At 42.6% G+C, this 20,564-nt stretch overlaps 1 protein-coding gene across 1 annotated transcript in view; it reads right to left on the reverse strand.

Moving 5' to 3' along the window:
• Positions 1-4,014: 4,014 nt before the first annotated feature.
• The window catches only part of spred1 (sprouty related EVH1 domain containing 1), a 34,856-nt gene continuing 18,306 nt past the window's right edge, over positions 4,015-20,564 (reverse strand). The window contains exons 3-6 of the mRNA XM_075447691.1: positions 19,133-19,301; positions 14,760-14,806; positions 9,303-9,446; positions 4,015-9,173 (exon numbers count right to left, since the gene is read on the reverse strand). Coding sequence (XP_075303806.1) covers positions 8,487-9,173; positions 9,303-9,446; positions 14,760-14,806; positions 19,133-19,301 — 1,047 coding nt within the window. The 3' untranslated portion in view covers positions 4,015-8,486. The remainder of the gene's footprint in view (positions 9,174-9,302; positions 9,447-14,759; positions 14,807-19,132; positions 19,302-20,564) is intronic.

Below are 20,564 nucleotides of genomic sequence, written 5' to 3' on the forward strand. Positions count from 1 at the left end.
CCTGAGCAAACACTCCTTCTTAAATTCTGTGTCTGCCATTGAACTTCAGTTTAATGACACTTATTTGTTGCAAACATCAGTGAACAAAACAGAAACAACAGTACAACATTTGTAGAGTTAATATGAGCACAGGCAGGTCTGCAGATCAAATGTACCAAAACTAACGGGAACTCATTCATATGAAACCTCAGCAGCTCCTCTTGAGATCGAACAAACTCATCCTCTTAAAACTCGTGAATCCGTCATACGCTCAGATCCGGAAGGACAGCTCGCCTTCTCCGAAGACATTTTTTAATCTGACAGTTCAGTTCATGGACAACATCTAAGCAGTATTTATTTGCATTCAGTTACTCGTAAATAAAACAAGTCTGCGCTGTTATCAGATCAAATAGCTTCATATTACGTCTGTTAATATTATTTTATTTTGAAAGGTACCACCGGAAGTGTCAGTCATTTGTAATATCTCTAGCTTTACCTTTTCTGTAGATACCATTAGTGGCCACAAGAGGGCAGAAACGCCCTGCTCACAGTATAAAGACTGAATCTGTGGACTGCAGCCGGTTGCCTTAATCATATTAACAAAATGATTTCACCACATTTCAGACACAACGGGACAACAATACTTTCAGTAAAACATTCAAACTGACAAAGTACAACAATCTTTACGAGAAGTTTCATCCTTAAAGGGTTTTTACCAGTTTCTGTGCAGGTTTGAAACTGGTCCTACTTTACATCTTTTCATTGCAGTAAGCTCGGTTCCATCCCTGACAGAAAGCCCATACTCTGATCTATCTATCTATCTATCTATCTATCTATCTATCTATCTATCTATCTATCTATCTATCTATCTATCTATCTATCTATCTATACTGAGTAATGATAAGAAATGTAAACTGTGGTAAAACTCCAGCATTCATAATATTAACTGAATATGACAGTGTTGTTATGAATGCTCTCTTCCATCATAAAACCTCATTTGATAAAGATTTCCCACATTTCAATGTTCATACTGACTTTCAGGGTGTAGTTACAGCTTATGGCCACCAGAGAGAAGTATAGGGACATATCCAAAGGGATGGTCAAGCTAGCAGATACGTAATTAGATATCACTTCCGGTAAGGACATAAAAATAAAAGCCTCCCAAATAATTGTAAGCGCTTTTTTAAAATCATATATTTATGTATATAATAACGTACTTCTCTTAAGAAATGTACTATTTTTTGTATAGAAGATATTCCCAGTTCACATCTTTGATGTTGGTTGTTTTGTTTTTACTTGGAGTCTTCATTTAGAAGACATGAATCTTGAATCTAGTTTTCCGTTGCTGCCTCAGCTCATGTCCCACACTCCAGATCTGCTCAGATCCACAGGGACAGCTCGCCTTCTCCGAAGACATTTTTTTAATCTGACAGTTCAGTTCATGGACAGCATCTAAGCAGTTACTTTTGGTCTCTGAGAGAAACGTGATGTTGAGGCGCACTCAGCCGCCCCAGCAGCAGAACATCTGTCTGTCATGAAGGTGGCGTCACTAAACTGAAGAAACGGATAACAAGGAAACAAACCAAAAAAAACAAAAAACAGGGGAAAGTAGTTAAAACATGGCCTTGTTTTGGTATAAGATGTGAATAAGCCCAGTAACAGAAGGATGTACATCATTGTTTACATTCATACAAGACACAAAATGCATCTGATTCTGAGAGACTTTATTTATTCCAAATCCTAATTCCTCTCGGTCTCATCCTTCTGTTCCTCAGGGTTAATGTGAGGCGATCAAACAGGCTTTAAACAGAGACAGTGGAAACCATTTGGGTGACCACACACAAATGACCACAACTTCTGTATCCCCATTTAAAAAGGGCAAGTTGTCCCTGGAAAAACCACAGCCCAGTCCTAGTTCCTTCTTGTGGCCCCAGCTCAGTTTAGGAATCAAGGAGCATCATTGTACGCATCATCTGTAACAGCCATTTAAACAAAAAAAAAAACATTTTAAACACCAGTTAAATGTAAACAGCTCATAATCATAGCTTTGAAAAATGTAACAAAACACAGAGAAACGGACCAACTAATGCCTTCTTATCCATGGTCTACACGCTTTACATCTAAAGAAAACATGAGAAAATCACTCATCTTGTTGCTATAATATGATTTTAGGGATGTGTACTATCTTTTTACAATGAAATAAATGTGCCTAAACAGCATGACAAACCTTAGAGATTCAGGCCCTGATTTCCACCACCAAAGTGGCCTTGAGTTGGTCCTCACCTTCCTCTTCTCCAGCCTCATTATTCACTCCTTCGTGAGTTCACCAAACCGTCAGTTTTCATTTCATCACGTTAGCGGCTGAAGGTGACATTTTCCACCCACACACTGGACCATCCATCCATCCATTTATTGATTGTTTATTATTGAGCTGAGATTTCTCCAGTTTTAGCTTCTTTTCATTGGTTCCCTGTTAAATTCAGAGTAGAATTTAAGATTGTTCTCCTTGCATATAAAGCTCTTAATGACCGAGCTCCATCATGTCTAGGCTTAATAGTTTGTCTGCGCTTTGGAATAACTTCGTTATTCTGCTGTGACACTCAGGAATGTGAGCGAAGGACATGGTGTCTGAAGAGGAGTTGCCAATAAACTTGTGTCTTGGATCTTAATTGTGTATAAGTCCATAAAGTGTTGCAGATCGTTAGATTTCTGTGACTTGTGTTTTCAATAAGCTAAAATAAGCTATGTTAGCTCATCATATATGTTGTGGTTTCGAAAGGGATTCAGTTCATTATGTGAAATGGTTTTCTATTGTTGTACTGAATTTATAAGTGATAGATTTATGTTCAGGCAGCATTTAATCATCATTTCTTTCACGGTTGGAGACCAACAATGAATGTACGGTTTGTGTGATGGGCAGATAGCTCAGACTGATAAAACATTTAGGTGGTGTTAGAGTGGGGGGATCGAAGCCCACAGCTGCAGAGGCACCAGCTGGGGGGGCTGTTAGGTGAATGATTTTAACTTTGGAGACTCTGAGATATTCTTTGTCTGTTGTCCCACACTTTGCCATCAGTAGACCGACCAACAGAGCAGACTGGCCCTTTTTAGGTTGGTGGGGCCTTAAAGAGACAGGAGCTAAATCTGAGCGTTGAAGACGGATGACAAGATGAGGGGACATTTTTCAAATTTAATTTTTTGAATATCACAGCATGTGATACAAGTCTAGCAGACCTATAACCTATCAGTGAATCTACAAATTAACATATGGACAATTAAATCTTTGATACAAAGATGGAGGTCGTTTGTGCGTACGCTCCAGGCGTTACATACATCCCATTATTTTTAATGGTTTGTTAGCCTGTTCATTACTTTGTCTATCAAACCCTACTGGCACACAGCGTCGCTCCAAAATCCACCATAAGCTAAAATATTTCAATGTACTTGAGGAAAATCCCAGAGGAAAAAAACAGAAGCCGGAGTTTCACACATCTGTCGGCGGCTCTCGTAGAAATGAATGAACTTTTGGTTGACTCTCATATGAAGACACATATATGTGGAAGCAAGCTGTAATCGGGTGAAGAAGTTTCTCTTAATTCGACACTGCCAAATAAACAGCCCTTTTCTCATTACCATAACAGGATAATGTCATATTTGGAGTAAGCAGTAATCAAAATAAGCTGTATGCTGATCTTATTCACATTAAGCAGACATGTTTACACCTGAATAGGAATACTATGCTCTATTGTTTCGAGGGATATGGACATAATAAAGACAAGTTTGGATGAGTGCAAATATGTAGATGTAGGCATGAGTCGTCATTCAGACTGTTTTCAGTAACATGTAAAATGGAAATATGAATGGAATATATCACATAAAAACCATAAAACACTGTTTTATTTAGATCAAGGCTAGAATATTGTCATCCATGTACATTAAGGCAGTCTGAGTCTGAGCACCTCTGAGCCAGTTTGGCGGTGTCGGCCACCTCTGCGGATCGCTGCAAAGTAACCATGAAGTCTAAACGACAAAAGATTAAAACTCACCATTTTATTATGATAATGTTATTTGATATGTCAAATTACAAGTGTATGATGTAACATAAAAACAGTTACAAACATATGTATGCATATTTACATTATATATTTATGAAAAGTAACAAGCTACATCTGTATAAGGAAAATACAACTATGACATGAGTTATTGGTACTATAAATTTTACATCAGATACTTGGTATTCTCGAAATACCTAGATGCGTAGAAACCAATGAAACCAGAACGAGAGATGTTAGATTGTGTGATGGAGACTAGGATGGACGTGAGGCACTTTTTTGAGGTTGTCAGGATGTGAAAGCCGATGGCACTAAGAAAAACTCAAAGGAAAAACAGATGCACAGGAAAAGGAAATCTGCACAAAGAGAGTGCGAGAAGAAAGAAAACAGGCAGTGTTTACAGAATAGTTAAGAGTAGTACCATTTATACTGCAAGTTTCAAAACACAAATGTCTTCCACTATTTAGAACTAATCACATAAATGTTACATCAAGCGCTGTAAGAGAAAAAAAAAAAAAAAAAAAAAGCTTACACGTAGTATCATCAGTGCACCAAAGCATCGGAGAATTGAAATATAACCACTCAACTGCTGTGAAAAGCAACCTTTAAAAAAAACAAAAACAAAAAAAAACAATACACTGAAGAGAAACAGGTTTATATAGCTTCTTGCTTTTTTTTAAAAATCTACACAATGTCAAGAATGTACACTTGTATGCATTCCCAAAGATATGCACAATTTCCAAGATCGAAAGAGGATAAAAGACTAGCAGCAAAGTGGTTAAAACTGAAGTCTTATATAATGCAGGTCAAAAAATATATATATTAAAGCGGGCAGACACATGTTGCATATATAATACAGTACATGACAGGAAGTTGCACTGCGCTGGTTAATGCAGAATGAGAAGTGTTATTTCAGGATTCTCTACACTTTTGTATAAATGCACATCCTTTATTTTTGCTTCTCAGCCAGCAAGTTTTAATCCGGTTTTTCGCCGAGCTCCCGGTTCAGCTCGCGAGAAACACGGGGCGATCCGAGCACAATGGGAGAAAAATGACAAGCGACCAAACGTCTGGTTACACACCAACCCCCCGCACGCACACGGTGCACACACACACACACACACACGCACACAGACAGACACACACACACACACACACACACACACTCGGGGAAGGGAAGGGGCCACACGGGAACGCACATACATGCAGTGACACCGGCGCACCCACTCACATGCACAAGTGTCATGGCAGAGCAATCAAAACGCTTCAAAATAAGCAAATGAGCGCTGTTATATGCTGTCGGGAGAATTAGGTTTTTAACAGTCGTTCATAGCTGATTTTCTCTGTCAACACAATAAAATTAGTGATTGTATCTAGCAGCTTTATATGTATATATATATATATATATATTTATATATCAAACTTTAGAAACAAGTGGACTGCCACTACTGTACCGTGTTAGAACTATCCTCCTTTCTACCGTACAAAACTAGAGAGAGACTCTATTTGAAGCTCAATAGTCATTATCCACCACAAAGCCCTCTACTTTTCAATGTGAAATAATACTAAAAGGTGACCTATGTACAAAATGCTGTCATTAGAAGCTACAGTATATGCTGACAGCGACGATAAATACAGCTCTATCTTTAAAATTTCAAAGACCAAAAAAAGCTGGGATTATTATCAGTACTTAAATATAGTGTTACGTATTTACAGGCGTTTTAGTTTGGTACCAGGGGTTGGTCGACTACCTATATAGCATTAAAGTGTCCTGTCCCGCCACTGCAGAGAGGTCAATGCGTTTCCCCACGTTAAAGATTTGCATAGAAAGGAAAGGGAGCATTGGTCGGCATGGAATTTGGAAAGCAGATGATCCTCAGCGTACAGGTTTTTTTTTTCTTCTAAGAAGTAAGAGTGTCTGGAGGTGAGAAAAGATGCACATCTGTTTGTAGCTGCATTGGGTTGCACTCTGGAGTATTAACAGTTAGTGTTCATTTATAATGAGTCGATGTTTTAGGAGGCAATTCAGACGTCACAACTGAAGTGTCGCCCCCTGCAGGAACTTTGTTCTCATCTAAATGTTGTGCAATGTCAAATTTTCTTGGTATTCTGAGTGAGAAAAAAAAAAAGCTGAAATACAGTGTACCTGGACCCTGTTTGACCAGAGGATTTTAAAGGAGTAGTTCAACATTTTGGGGGAAATGCCAAGTTAAACGAGTCGACTGATGGGACCCTTGTGCCAGCAGCTGGCTAGCTTAAGTTAGCACAGACATCAGACGCAGCGAGCCTGGCTCTGTCCAAAGGTTGTGTGTAAAAAAAACGACAAGCTGTGATTTCACAGGGGGAACATGTTGGGGACCATTTTTAGGGCATATTTAACAACTTCAGGAGTCTTCTCCAGATTGGTAGACAATCTCACATGACAGCAGAACTTCCCAGGACCAGAAGTAGTCCCATACATACACCCTTGTAAAACCACAGATGTTGTTATATATTTCTTAACGGATTATTTAAAAAAAGGACTACATCCTTATTAATTGACTTTAGTGAAACTGAAGTTGCACTCTAACATTCAAACAGAACCAGGAAAGCTGCTTCCACCTGTATTACGTCTGCCTTGATGCCAATCAAACGACACAGAGGAATGAGGGCGGCATCAATCTCATCCAGGTGGTAACGTTTCTTTGTTCACTTTAAATCCCGTAGACAAACGTGCTTTGAAGCTCAGAGTCGAAGCCTTAATCGCATCGTCAGCGGTGACATTACGGCACAAAACCCAACTGCGGACATGGAGATGTATGCACACATGCACCCATACACATGTATAACATGTTTTTAGTAGCTAAGATACTACTCAGCGTTCGGAAAACAAAAACAAAACACTCATTCATTCAGGGCCTGTTAAATGAAGACACAAGAAAGGAGGAGTGGATGCGCTTTTAGAGAAACAATGTAATACTACATTTACACAGTATATGCAGGGACAATAAACACTGGGGGAGGGGGGAGTGAGTCAGAAGACAAACATGGAAATTTGGAGAGGGTGCAGCAACCAAAGCTTGGAGAGCAGCGCTTTAAGGACGGGTTTCCCCCGATCTGAACTGAGTGTTGAATTTGTTAAATTCATCTACAGACTAATTCTGTAATTAGAAGGTTTCTCAATCAAAGAATATCCTAATTTAAGTGCCTCATCATTTAACCAAGGAGCGCTGTAACCCCTTGCTTCACCAAAGCAAAACTTGCTGGTTGAGCAACATTTTCGACCTTTGATTCGAAACTAATTACAAAAATGAGCAGGAAAACAAAAAAAATAATTAGAAAAATAAAATAAACCAAACCATCAATTTCACTACGGCAGTAAATAAGAGGGCTGCAACATTTTGTTGATGTTAATGAAACTGTAATGTGTTGCTTTCAAAGTAAATGGGTGAAGAGGTTTTCATATGCGACTTTCCTGAGGAGGAAACTGGGGAAACTAACATGGTGACTTCGTTACCATTTTTTCCCTTCTGATCATGGAATCGATCCCTTTGTTTTGGAATGCAATCAAACGGCCACCTCAGAAAAGAAGATGTGAACACAATTTAAATGTAAATTTCTATGCCAAGTGTACCTTCAAAAAACAAGCTGTGAATATTAGCTTTTTCTTTCTCTTTTTCTTTCTTTTTTTAAACGAATAAAAAAATGATTTGGCCCTTATATCCACCGCAGCAACATCGCTCGAATGTCAAAAATACACTAAAAATGACAGATAATATACCACGAGAGTCTGGCAAGGTAACCTTTACTTGAGGAGGGGGGGGGGGGGGCAATTTAGTGCACTTTTTCTCTGTCTAGTAATTACACTGTTAGCAAATGCTTAAGCCATGACGGAAAGGCCACTGTTACCCAACTGCAAATATACAAAGAAGCAACAACATATCCCTTTTAGCAGACTCAAACAGCAAGTACTTTCCTCTTCAACGCGGAATAGTTTTGTTTTCTTCTTTGTCATTAAGTTGTCTGCCGTCTGTACAAAAAGACATTTTTCCTTCATAAAGTTACACATTACTTGCAGTAGACTTCTGATATTTGTGGCCTGGCTTTGTCAATGTATGGGAGTGAATATATGAGAGTTGTGTGTGTGTGTGTGTGTGTGTGTGTGTGTGTGTACAGATGCGTGTAGTAACATCTCCCAAGTCTGTTATTCATGATGTCTCCGCCTTCTTATCATATTAAGCTCCTGCACTTAGCTTGATGCTCAGAGCCCCCACAAAACATATGGTTTGTCCTCCACTGCTGCTTGTCGGCGACAAACACAAACTGAAATCTCCAAAAGCCCTCAGAGCTGGGGATCAACAACTTATCACCCTGTCTGAGAGGGGAATGAAAAAAGGATGCCGGCTATTAATTTTCCGCTTTTATCCACTGCCTTTGTTAGCTAGCTTTGAGGGTGTCCCAGTGTCCGGCGTCGGGTCACCCTGCGGCCTTGTGCTTGCCTCCGCAGCAGCGGCAGGCCTCGCCACAGTGGTGGCAGGCGCGCAGAGGCAGGTAGCAGCACATGCAGGGCGCGATGAAGGACAGCGCCACCAGGGCAAGCCAGCGCAGACAGAACTGCTCGTCAGATGTGTCACATGAGCAGGGGTCTGAAAAGTCACCCTCTGAGTCGGACATACAGTGATACAGCATGCTCTCCGCACACAGCATGCAGCTGACTTTGTAGATGCACTGCTTGATTGGGTCGGGGGCATCTTGGCACTGCCCCCGCCAGTTGTCTTCGTGGTTGAACATCTCTCGACAGTAAATGCAGCGCGAACGCTCGCCGTCTTCTCTTCGCCGACGGCCCTTCTTTGACTTCAGCAGGGGAGACGGCTGAGTCTTAATGGCTGTGTCCTTGCCCAGACCCAGGCCCATACCTGTTCCTATGCCCATACCAGGGCCAGAGTGGGAGTCCACTCCGGGACCATCAGGGAAGAGGTACTCGCCCTTCTTACTGTCCAGTTTGTGAAAGGAGGTGGGGAAGTCCAGTTCCTCACGCTCGGCATCACGTCTGCCCATGACAGGGTGGCGGTAGTCCTCGTAGCCTCGGATGAGCACGTCTTTGCGCGGGTTAATGCGAACAATCTCCTCTTCGTCCATGCGAAAGCTGACACGGCGAGTCGACTTGTAAAGGGAAAGAGGACAAACTTAGTTGGATTGCTCGACATAAAAAAGCAATAATCAATTCAGCGGTTATTCCAATCGAGAATGTAATCACAGCAGTTAGTTACGCAAGTTATATCAGAGGCACACCTGTGGAGGCAGGTAGCGGCGGTTGTCGTCGAAGGGCTGAGGGTGGACGTAGTAGCCCCTGAATGACCCGGTGGAGAGAACATTGTTCAGAGGAGAGAAGGGCTCTTTTATTGGGGTGCAGATCGAGGGAGGCTCATCGCACACCTGGACACATACAGAATCGGTTCAATGTAGAAAACAGCTGTGGTGATTTTTTAAAGAAAACACAAATACATCTCAACTTTCCTTTGTACGCTTGATATAGGTTTGTGTTAGATCAGTGCATTTTTATAGCATAACATTTAAGTTGTCGTCTGTGTCGGCACAACACTGTGATGACCTTTCTGAGGAAGTGCGTGAGGGCAGAGCTAAGGATTTAGGATGTCTGAAAAGTCTGGGCCCTCATAATTATAAAGAAAGCATAAAAATCAAACAAGCACAGGAGGCCTAAACATTTTTCATTGTTATATTCTATTATAGGTTACCAATTCACATGTATAAATGATCGATCGATTCAGTTTTCCCGACCACAGCTTTCAGGTTGCGAGCGAGCGTGTTAGTGTGTTCCACTTTAACCACCAGGGGGCATCCTGCACCCACGCTTCCCCAAATGACTGTGTTGTGTGGTGATGACTCAAGGCCCTTCTGTTAAGAACTCAGAGTTCCCATCAGGCTTGCATGTGTTCCCACAAACAAACAAAAAAGGCTCTTAAAAAAATGTGACAAGTGAGAAATGAAAGGAAATATTCACTCCACCTCATGCCAATTAATCTCATGCCTGCAAGAGGAAAGCTCACTGTTGAAATTAACCAGGATGAGATGTCTATAAATACGGTGTTATAAATGTTGCAGATGGATTCAAATATAGAAAAAATTTTTCCTTTAGATCAGGAAAAAACAAAACAAACTTGCTCAATACTTCAGTACAAAAGCGAAGGCGATTTCATGACCAAGCGTGTAACGGTGATTAGAGATAAGGGGGTGGATAGTCAGCTATTATCAGAGGAACCTTGTAATATTCTGAGCAACCTTCTTTGCAACTTCCAGTTAGTTCTTGAGCCGAACATGAAAACATACCGAGGTATCCTCAGACAACTTCGATCCAACCATATGCAACCACAGAACACACAGGCTAGCTGTCCCTCTTTTCCCACACACCTCCCGACCTCATCAATGCAGGGTTAGTCCTCCTCTCTTCTCCTTCTCCCACCCTCACTCCCTCTCTCCTCTCTGCGTGTGGAGGAGGCTGCTGGCTCTGGTTAGTCAGTGCCGTGTGTAAAGTAGCCCACGCCAGTGCTTTAACGCACAGCGGAAATCTGGTTTGCTCCCAGCTGCTGCTACAGTAATTACTGTCCTGTGGTTGCTAAGAGATGCTTCCTTTGATTTCTTTTTTTTCCCCCCTCTCTTTCTCTTCTTTTTCCCCTCACTCTCCTCCACTTGCAACCCCCCTCTCCCCAGACGGCTAACACATGGTGTGTGTATGTGTGTGACTTTGCTCTTTTTTCGCCTCCAAACATACCGACCGGAGTAGCACACACATCCACAGCGTCTGCAAGGGAATGTGAGGAACAAGAGACAGTGGAGGGAGAGAGAAGAGAAAGAACAGAACAGGAAAAAATGAGATTGTGTTGTACTCATGTGAGCGTCTGTGCGCGAGAGCTGGAGAAAGGAAGAAACACAGAGAGCACAAGAGGCCAAGAGTCTGCCGAGGGAATGTCATAAACTAGCTCCAGCTGGAGAAATGCAGCATAGAACTTAAAAAGCCAGATGACAGCTGTGTGTGTATGTGAGAGAAAGAGGGAAAGGAGTGAGGGGTGGAGAGGTGGTGTGTACGGGGGGGGGGGGGGGCCTGGTGAAATGGGAAACAGACTTGGGCTTCCTTTTAAAGCGCTTGCCTAAGCCCCACCATTCAAAGGCATGCGTGGGGGCCAATCTGGAGCTGATCTGACCCTAGAGATGTGGCTGGGTGAAGGAGGAGACGAAGGGAGAGGAGGTGGAGGGAGCCAGGGGCAACGTGGCTCCGCACCAACATCAGGGATACATGCACTTCCACCCTCAAAGGCACTGGGGTTCAGGACAGGGAAGACTTGGTTCAGGCTACAAGCACTAGCAGCACTAGCTCTCTGCATTTGCAGGCACCCCCATTCCACTGCCGCATTTCCAATGCTGGTTCACAGCCCGTGCTTCATCTCAAACCGCTTCTTTGCATTTCGACAGCTGCAGAACCAGTTTTTAGTCCCGAAAACTAGTTTGAAGGCAGCACCAGCCCCTTGTTGGGTTAGAAACAGGAGCTCTTCATGTCAAGGGGCTAAGAGTGGGATTTTGGTCAACATTTGGGAAAAGAAATCCTGTTAATCCAAGGAAGAACAAACGGAAACAGAGCTTTGGTGAGGCTGTGAAGTCAAAGGACCAGTGAAAGCCCATAAAGTTATCATTTGTCAATTTTGCTCCCCCTAATTTTTCAATATTAACCACTTGGCGCTGAACACAGAATGTGTAGCAGCGCAAGGCATTCACAAGCACCATTTGAAACTTCCTTCCGTGTTTAACATCCCAGCACCTATTTATAAAATCCTGTTAAAAATGGTTGCTTGGCACAGACTGATGTTTGCAACGTTGTTAATAAACTGGCAAACTAGAAAGACAGAGCAAGGGCGACAGTGAGGCTGCATCTTACGAGTCCAAGTAAAGTATGCATGTAGTTTCTTTACATTTAAAAAAAAAAAAAAAAGTTCCAAAAATCAATAAGAAAAAAAGGGGAGGGTGAAAAAAGAGCCATGAATCGTATCATGAGTCATGACACAATCTTTTTTTCTTTTTTGGTGGGGGCAAGTTTGTATTCTTAATCAGTTGTTGTTAAGCATCAGTTTGAAGGACAGCGTTCCTAACATTTACACCACTTAGACAGCACCAGACGATTGCAGATGTGCAAAGTGTAACTAAAGATAACTACACCTTTCATGTTCACATGTCAAAGCTAGAGCTAAAAGTATATTAGGTTACTAAATGTCAAGATTGAGGAAGACAGAGACTGGCTTTTTATGCTAAACTAAGCTAACAAACCGGTGACTGTCGAGATGCTATTCTCCATCAATACTCTTGCCCAAATCTCAGCTAAAGGATTCATTCACATATTTCCAAAACAGTCAAACTATGACTTTTAGCCACTCTGCTTTCTACCGGCACGACAGAGATCAACATACTGAGGAAATCGGAGCGTTTGCTCTGTGACGGAGGCGGTAAAAGTCAACTGACCAACAAACTGTATGTGTACAAAACTGATAAGAAAAAACTTCCTGCCAGCGCTAAATTAGATGCGGATGTTTTCCTGTGGCTTCGGAAAAAGGAAAAAAAAAAGAAGAAGAACACACTTTACTTTGTGCTGGTGGAAGGACTGCAGTGGTAGGGCATAATTCATGGCAATAGGTCATCACAGCTGAGTCGGGTGTTGTGCAACCACTTTATGGGCAAAATATGTTGCATGTGCAAACTGTATGTGGGTCTATGCGTGTTGGGAGTGAGAGGAAGACTGTGGTAAGCCTGTGAAGGGCATACATGTGGGTGCTCTGCCTCAGTGGGCAGGATGTGGGTGGAGGAGACCATCCTCAATGCTGGTTACACACACACACACACACACACACACACAAACCTCATTATAGATACACTAGTCAAAAGTTTGGAACAATGCAAAGTTATTATGAAACCAACCCATCTTTAGAGATGGCTGAGTCTAATCAAGAAATTAAACAAGGCTTGACGGTGACCTCACATAGTGATGAAACAATGCTGCGTTTCTGCAAGGCCAGAGCTACTCCACAAATATCTGCCGCTTCTAAAATAGCTCACCAATAACAAAAGCAAAGGTCTGATCATAGCATTTTTCTATATCTTTGTATTCAGAGGTGCAACTTCATAGGCCAATGTCAAACTTAATGTGTGGTGGTATTTGCTGGTTTCTGGCTGCAGCACTTGCCTCTGGTTCACTTCTCTTTCTCTGTGGCCCAGGTCTCCGACCGCAACATTCGGATGCCAAATCACCATGGTGACACCCTAAGAGGCTCACTGAACCCCGTGAACACCCCCCTTCTACCACTCTCTAGATTGCACCCCCTTGCTGCCTAGCAACAGTGGTGCCATTGGATTTCTTGTATGTTCGGGCTGATTCCTTAAAGAGGAACTTTGCCACAAGAACAGTGGCCCTCTCTCCTTCGCTACTCTTATCGTTCACATTATAAAAAGGTGTCAGCAGGTCAGAACAAATGACAAGCGTCAAAAAATCATGGGGAGGTACTGTGTGATCATTTAAATAAACTATTAAGGAGAGCTTGTTGAACTGGTGGGCCAATTTCAATAAAGACAAAAAAGAAGGCGATGCAGTAAAACTGCCTTTTAATGTAGTTTTAATGTTACTATTTTAGTCGCTTGCATGTTGGATCAGCTCTGTTGTACAGGCCGTACTTTTGTACAAACCAGATAGAATCAAAATGATCGTATCTGTGTTACACGATGACAAAGCATCATCAGTTTTCAAGTTTCAAAAAAGTGTCATTTATTGCGGGACCTTTGCAGCAGTGCATTTCTACATTTTGTGTCACCAAGTGTGCATTACAAGAACTGCCCTTCCTTCCTCTAATGTACCTTCTCACCTACTTTACAATCCTAAGTAGAACAGGTGACTGACTTTCCGCTAACAGTCCTGATATCTTAAACAAATTAACGTGGGTGTGTTGGCCTGAACTGTATACCTGCTGCCTTCCTTTGCTGAAGAGAACACGCCATTAATATCGACAGTCAATATTTTGCAACATGACAGATGCCGAGCACAGTTAAGGTGCACTATACATGTGCTGTACTGTGCAAAAGTTTAACATAATATAATCAGGGAGGGGTCAGTCAGAGCAATAAAGAAACATCAAAGATAAAGAGGAACTGCAACAGATTGTGTGACAAACCAACCCCCAACCCTGTTTGTCAGCGTTAAGGAGACAGTCCAGTGTGACATGAAACGAAAGAAGTAAATGAGAAAGCCCAGATGCACACATCTGAGAGATGCTTAAACTCTCAAAACATGTATGAGTGCACCAGGAGTAACTGGTGCCGCTTTAAAGTGCAAACGTTGTCACACGGCCTTTTGTGGAGAGCTCAATTGACAGAGGCAATTATGATCGCACTGTGAACACATGCGCTGGCCAACACCCATCTTTACTTCAGGGTCTGACTGCCTTGGTTAAACACCAGTAAGTCTCCAAGAACAACAGTTAGGAGATAAAGGCAGGTGTAAGCACCTGGCTGGGACATATCAGGCCTTAAACACATCGCTCAGGCTCCAGCTATGACCTGCTGTCTGTTGAAAAGTGTGTGTGTGTGTGTGTGTGTGTGTGTGTGTGGGGGGGGCAGCAAGACAAACCTGTCGTTGTACACACACACACAGACAGACTAAATCTGTTACCCAGAAAATTCAACCTTGATCTCACTCACCGGTAGTCCTTCCTCAGGAATATCTCCTTCCCCGAACGGACGGCACCCTAGAAGATAAGAAGAGTACAAGAAAGAAAAGTTAGATCATTTTACCAATTTAAACCAAGTGGGCTCACGGAGTTCAGTGCATTACATTACATACAACATCTACATACAGTATAGCACCGTGTGAGTGGCATAGAAGGGAACTTTACCTCCAGGGGAAACTCAGTGAAACCTATACCAGACTTGGTCCACAACAGTCATCCACTTCCTTGTACTAATATATTTGGAAAACATTTAGCTACATTTCTCAGGAAAACTGTTTCACTACCATTTCACTGTCGACAGATGACATCTCCCCTGCTAAGAATGTTTGATATTTACATGGGTGATTCTTGTAAGGCCAGAATAGGTCAAGGTTTTTGCTTTTCTCTGCCTGTCACCTAATGGGGAAATGAAAGCTGTTTTGTATTAGTGGGGCACACAGAAGTTAATCTAATATGCACGGCTGGAATAATGCAACTCCGACCTCGGTTAAAATGCCATGTGCCATTTCCACATCCAAAACACTTCCCTTGCTTACGCTGGAGTCGGAATCTCAGGTTTCAGATATCAAGCTCAGCATGTGGCGGCTTTTTGCGATTAGGAATAAAAATGCTTCGGTGGGTGGGGGTTGTAGACACAGATACAAAAAGTTATATTCCTACACACACACTCAACAGTAAAGCAAAGCCATAAGACTGTTTTGGACTAGTATTATAGTTTTAGCTAGCTTCAGTTAACAGGAAACAGTGATGTATGTACAATGGGATAAGCAGCAGCTGACATAATTATGATCAAACACGGTTAAAAGGCACATTGTGTAGAATATTAGTGATTACTGCCTACAAATGCAGCCTTTAAAGTCAGTCCTTCTCCTCCCAAAAAATGCTGCAATCAATATATCTCTGTAGAGGGATGCCAGAAGTAGATGAAGATGAACTAGATCACTTAATCTTTTATTCTGTAAGCTGCCTTTTGGAGATACCTTTAAAATGACCAACAAGGAACAATCATTTCTTGTGTCATTTGTTTTGACATTTTAAGGTAAAAGGCAGACAAAGGCTAAAGTTAATATGTCAATGTCTCTACACAACTACAACAGACATTATAAGACGTCCACAATCTGCTGATGAAGTGTGCATGTGTGTGTGTGATGGTGATTTAACCCCACTGCTGTTTTATCTAAACGCCATCTGCCTAAAAGTTGCAACCCAAATAGCCCAAAACAATGCAAAAGAAGAAGAAACGAGAACCACTGTTACAGCTTGACTTGGCCATTTGACTGGACCACCTCGTCCTCGTAAGAGTATAAATACACAGCAGCAGAATTGAGTTATTGGCTGAAGTGTGTCTGACGCCGCGACTCTTTGGACTGTGTGACAAAACGCAGAAGACATTCTGCTGCTTCTAACCGTCTCTGCGGGAGATCATCGTACATGTAGGAACAGCTTTTGTCTTTAGGTCCCTAGAATGATGAGTTTGGCTGGGAATGCTGCGGTCATAAAAATCAGGATTTTATTTGAGCAGAGCGTGAGTCTGGAAATGCTTTAAGAAACCACATATTGATAACAACGCCTGCGTGGGCTGATTTTTAATCACAATGTCCGATGTGCTTAGCTGTCCCGTAAAAGAATCCGAAAAATATTTGAATGAGAGCTGCTTTCTTGAGAATTCGGTTTTAATACACAAATATGTTTAACTGCTTTTTTCAAAAAGACGGACCCTTCGAGTACTTTGGAACTTTGCGCGGAGCGTCCGGGCCCATTTGAGTCTAGCTGAGCACTTCCATGTTGAGGCTAAAGAGCTGCAGCCGCATTCTTTGTGTGTTAGTCCGGTTCAAAGGATCTTGATTCTGTACAATTATGATCAGGCTGAGGTGTTTACATGCACTTTAAAATGTAAGTAATAATAATTATGTGAAGAGAGCTTGACTGACAAAACACTTCTATGGGTTTTAAGACATGATTGACACTCATTACTTTGGTATATGTTTTTATATTCAATTAATTTTCTTTAAAGACAAACTAAATAGAAGAGACAACGATTGAAGGAATGATTTAGACACGTTTTGGATAAAAGGGCTTCCACTAGGACGTGGGGGGAAATTGTTTCTTCTTGGGGCACGAAGCAGATCCTTTTGAAGCGCTGTGCCATCTTGTCTGTATTCAGAGAGAGAAGACAGCACTACATGCTAATGCCATCTTTGTCACAGTGAGGACAGAAGAATTCACTGGGCTTGTGATAGAGACAGTCAGTCAGTGCGTCTCTGAATCACAGGGAGAAAGGTGTGTGTGTGTGTGTGTGTGTGTATGCATTTCTCCAGTACCAAGAGAAAGAGGCCTCCTGCAGCACGGCTCTAGCAGTGGAGCTAGCAGCGGAGCTGCCTGAGCCATGTGCCCGCGTTACCATGGCAACAGAGGACTGCAAGACTGATATGCACACGTGCGCGCACGGGCAAAAACATATTCTCTCTCTCGCCCCCCCCCCCCCACACACATTCACACAGCAGTCCAGCAGCACAGCGATGCAACAGGAATACAGAAGAACTTGCCTGCCTGTGCTGAGGGGAGGCATTACACAACACTGGCAGAATACAGAGGATGCCAAGCGGACGAAGGCAAGGACAACAGGGGAAACTGAGAGAAAATTCAGGCACTGGGGAGTCAAAACCCACTATAACCTGCTGTGGCTGACATTCACAGGAAAGAGCTGAAGTATTTATTAGCAGATCAAAGCTGCGTCGCCTTCTCTGCGAGTTGAGGAGAGCGTGCATCATCGCACTGCCCTGCTGCCAAAGATGTTCAACCTTCTGTTATAAAGGATCCCGGCTCTGTCAGTTTACTGTCTCCAATAGTAAACGTAATTACAATACGACTGTGATTATTTTCTCAATTTCTCCGTAATGTGAAAAGGCAACATCTTTACCATGTTGTTTCCCAAAACTAGTTTGTCCACCATCATACATGTTTGAGAAACTGACAAATATATCCATCTGAGAGACCGTACAAAGTAATTTTACTTATAAATGATTTAAGTAATTATCTAAAAACAGCTGCTGAACAATCCTCCAACTAAACTGGTGAATATGCCCACCCAGCTAGCTCCAATCAAACAATCAATCTGATGAATGACCTTCAATACAGCTCTGTGGGAACATTGTTATCTTTATAGTAGGACAATTTGCCTTTCTTCGCTTGCCCCATGTATATAAAATATATGAAGTTAGTCCTGCAGTAAAATGAACCTTTTACCTAGACATGGCGTGGACTCGTGCCCAGGAAGTTCAAATCTCAGATAAACGTTTGTGGGTAAGAAGCGACTGATGCCCAGCAGCGATAAGCCTTTATACATTCTGCTGCACCTCCTCTATGCTCCCCAGGGTTCCCAGGCCTAGAGAGTAAAAGAGATTATAGCTCCCAAGCCAGCCAGCTCGCCTCTTGTGTAACATGGGGTCTGGTGGCAGATTGCTGAGTTGGCAACTCTCCTACTAATTGGATGACTTTGCAACCTCTGGCTCTGTACAGAAAATTATAGCTTATCAGGACCCAAAGCTGCCAATTCAACTCCACACAAAAGTAATATCTAGTTTAAAAAAAAAAAAAAAAAGAGTATATGCCACAGTACAGTGCCAGACCAAACCCTTTCTGTCTAGTCTTGCCAGTCCCAAAATGTACTTACTTTTACCCTGAAAAGGACAAAAATCCAATCTAGTCAAATTTCTTCTGACTAAAGTTCAGCCCTATCTCAGGCTGCCACCCGATCCAAGAGTTTCTCCTCTTTTTTCCTCCTTCCCATCATCTCCAGCCCTAAAAAACCCACTCTCTGGGCAAAGCGTTGCACAGCCAGCCTCTACAGGAAGTGGCAAGATTATCTGTGCAGCTGGGATTGATAAGATAACACAGGAGGGGTCATGCTTGGGTTCAGTGAGCAGGTAGCGGTGGTGGTGGAGTCATAGAGGCTAATCAACGCAACCCATCTCTCCTAGAACAGAGGCTAGGTCAGCCATTACAGAGCGAAAATAAATAAGCAGAAATTACAGGCTGTGCCCACCATTCATACCACATTTATAGGCAGTCACCCAACTTATTTCACATGCACTGAATGGCTTCCAATACAAACGCGGGAGTGTGGTGCAAAGTTTTAGGGCGTTCAAAAACATATCTGATGATTAATTGATAGGGTGAGAAGTAAAAAATTCTGTGGGTTGCAGATTTTTTAATACTGAAAAATAAAATGACTAGCCAATTTGGGTTGATGGACTTTGCCGCTAAAGTTTTACCGACTTAACTGGTTTAACTTGCCCTAAAACCCAAAGACAGACGCAGACAGCACGATACACACACACACACCTTGGTTTATGTCCTCAATGGCCCGGCGTACACCCCGGTCAAAGGCGCGGGCATCGGCTGGGCTCTGGAACGTCAGTCCAAACTTCTTGTCATTGATCCTCCAGTGGTGGAAGATGGGGTTAACCTTGTTGTATATCAGGTCTCTCTGCAGAACACACTCCAGTACCACCTGAGAACACACACAGTTTGACAGTGAACAAGACTTATTTGCATTCCATGATATTAGTATGAGGATTAGAAACTTGCGACTGTGTGGTTCAATGGTTTCAGGAAGATGCTTACTTGGGAACACACAACTAATCCTTCATCCAGTTCCTTAAGCTGTTTAAATGTGCCATATTCAACCATTCTAACGCAATACGAGTGTAGGGGAAAAAAAAGTTTCAGATGTCTGCATCTGGAATTACATGTCACCTCCAGAATTTCCAAAATGGAAAGAAAAGCTACCGTAAACCAAATAATTCCCCGGGCTTTTTTGGATAATTTGTAAAACACATTCTAAATGGCAGGGTTCTCATTACAGATGATGTTGAAGTTGAAGAGGAGTGGTGACAGGGGGGTGGGGGTGTGTGGGGATGCTTGGAAGCCAGGAAGCCCGAGAGCAGGGCAGAGAGAGGCTGCGTTTCCAAAGCCTATTATTAATCGGAGGTACTGGGCCGCCTCCTGGCCTTCCTCTAGGCAGTTTAAATGAAATGAGAGACGGCCATTACAGTCTGCGAGGTTTTTACAGACGTGCACTCGAGGTGGCTGAACCGGGTGTGAATGTGTGAGCGTGCTCGTGGTAATCTACGCGAGAGAATGCATAAGCACAACAACTGGTGTGATAAAAAGATCAGTGACCCGAGTGCGACACTGTCCATCTTCACGGTGCAAATGCCTAGTTGGAGGATAATACTACATTAGATGAAAGCAGATGGCACCAATCCCCCTGAATCAGAACAACAGCCAACATATGCTGTTCTGTAAGAGAAGAGATGATGATAAATATATACGCGTCTGTCAGAGGTAAAGCACACAGGTCTGTATGTCATTCTGTCTGTGTGAGCTACTTTGTAACCTCAGCGCAAGCGTGCCAAAACTAACAGCATCCATCCCCATGTCGCCATTGCATACCTGCCTTCGAGAAGAAAAGCAGGAGCAAAGGTTATCCTTTTTTTTTTTTTTCCCTGCCCAGAACTATGGGATGAGAGGAGGGAAGATGAGAAGAATGGATGCGAGGAGATGAAGTGGCAAGGAAGGGGGAGGAGGGGTCCACAGTGCCTCTGGGGGGTGAGACTGTGGAGGCGAGACTGAATGGAGCCGGAGCAGGTAAGGTGAGCGTGCAGCAAGGCCTGACAGAGGAGGAAGTATCGCAGTTGCATGGAAGGATGATACTTAACACCACATTCCACAATGCGCTCAAAGAAAAGAGCAGAGGAGGAGCCACCTTTCC

This window comes from Odontesthes bonariensis, chromosome 17 (genome assembly GCF_027942865.1).
Source record: "Odontesthes bonariensis isolate fOdoBon6 chromosome 17, fOdoBon6.hap1, whole genome shotgun sequence".
Classification (NCBI taxonomy): Eukaryota; Metazoa; Chordata; class Actinopteri; order Atheriniformes; family Atherinopsidae; genus Odontesthes; species Odontesthes bonariensis.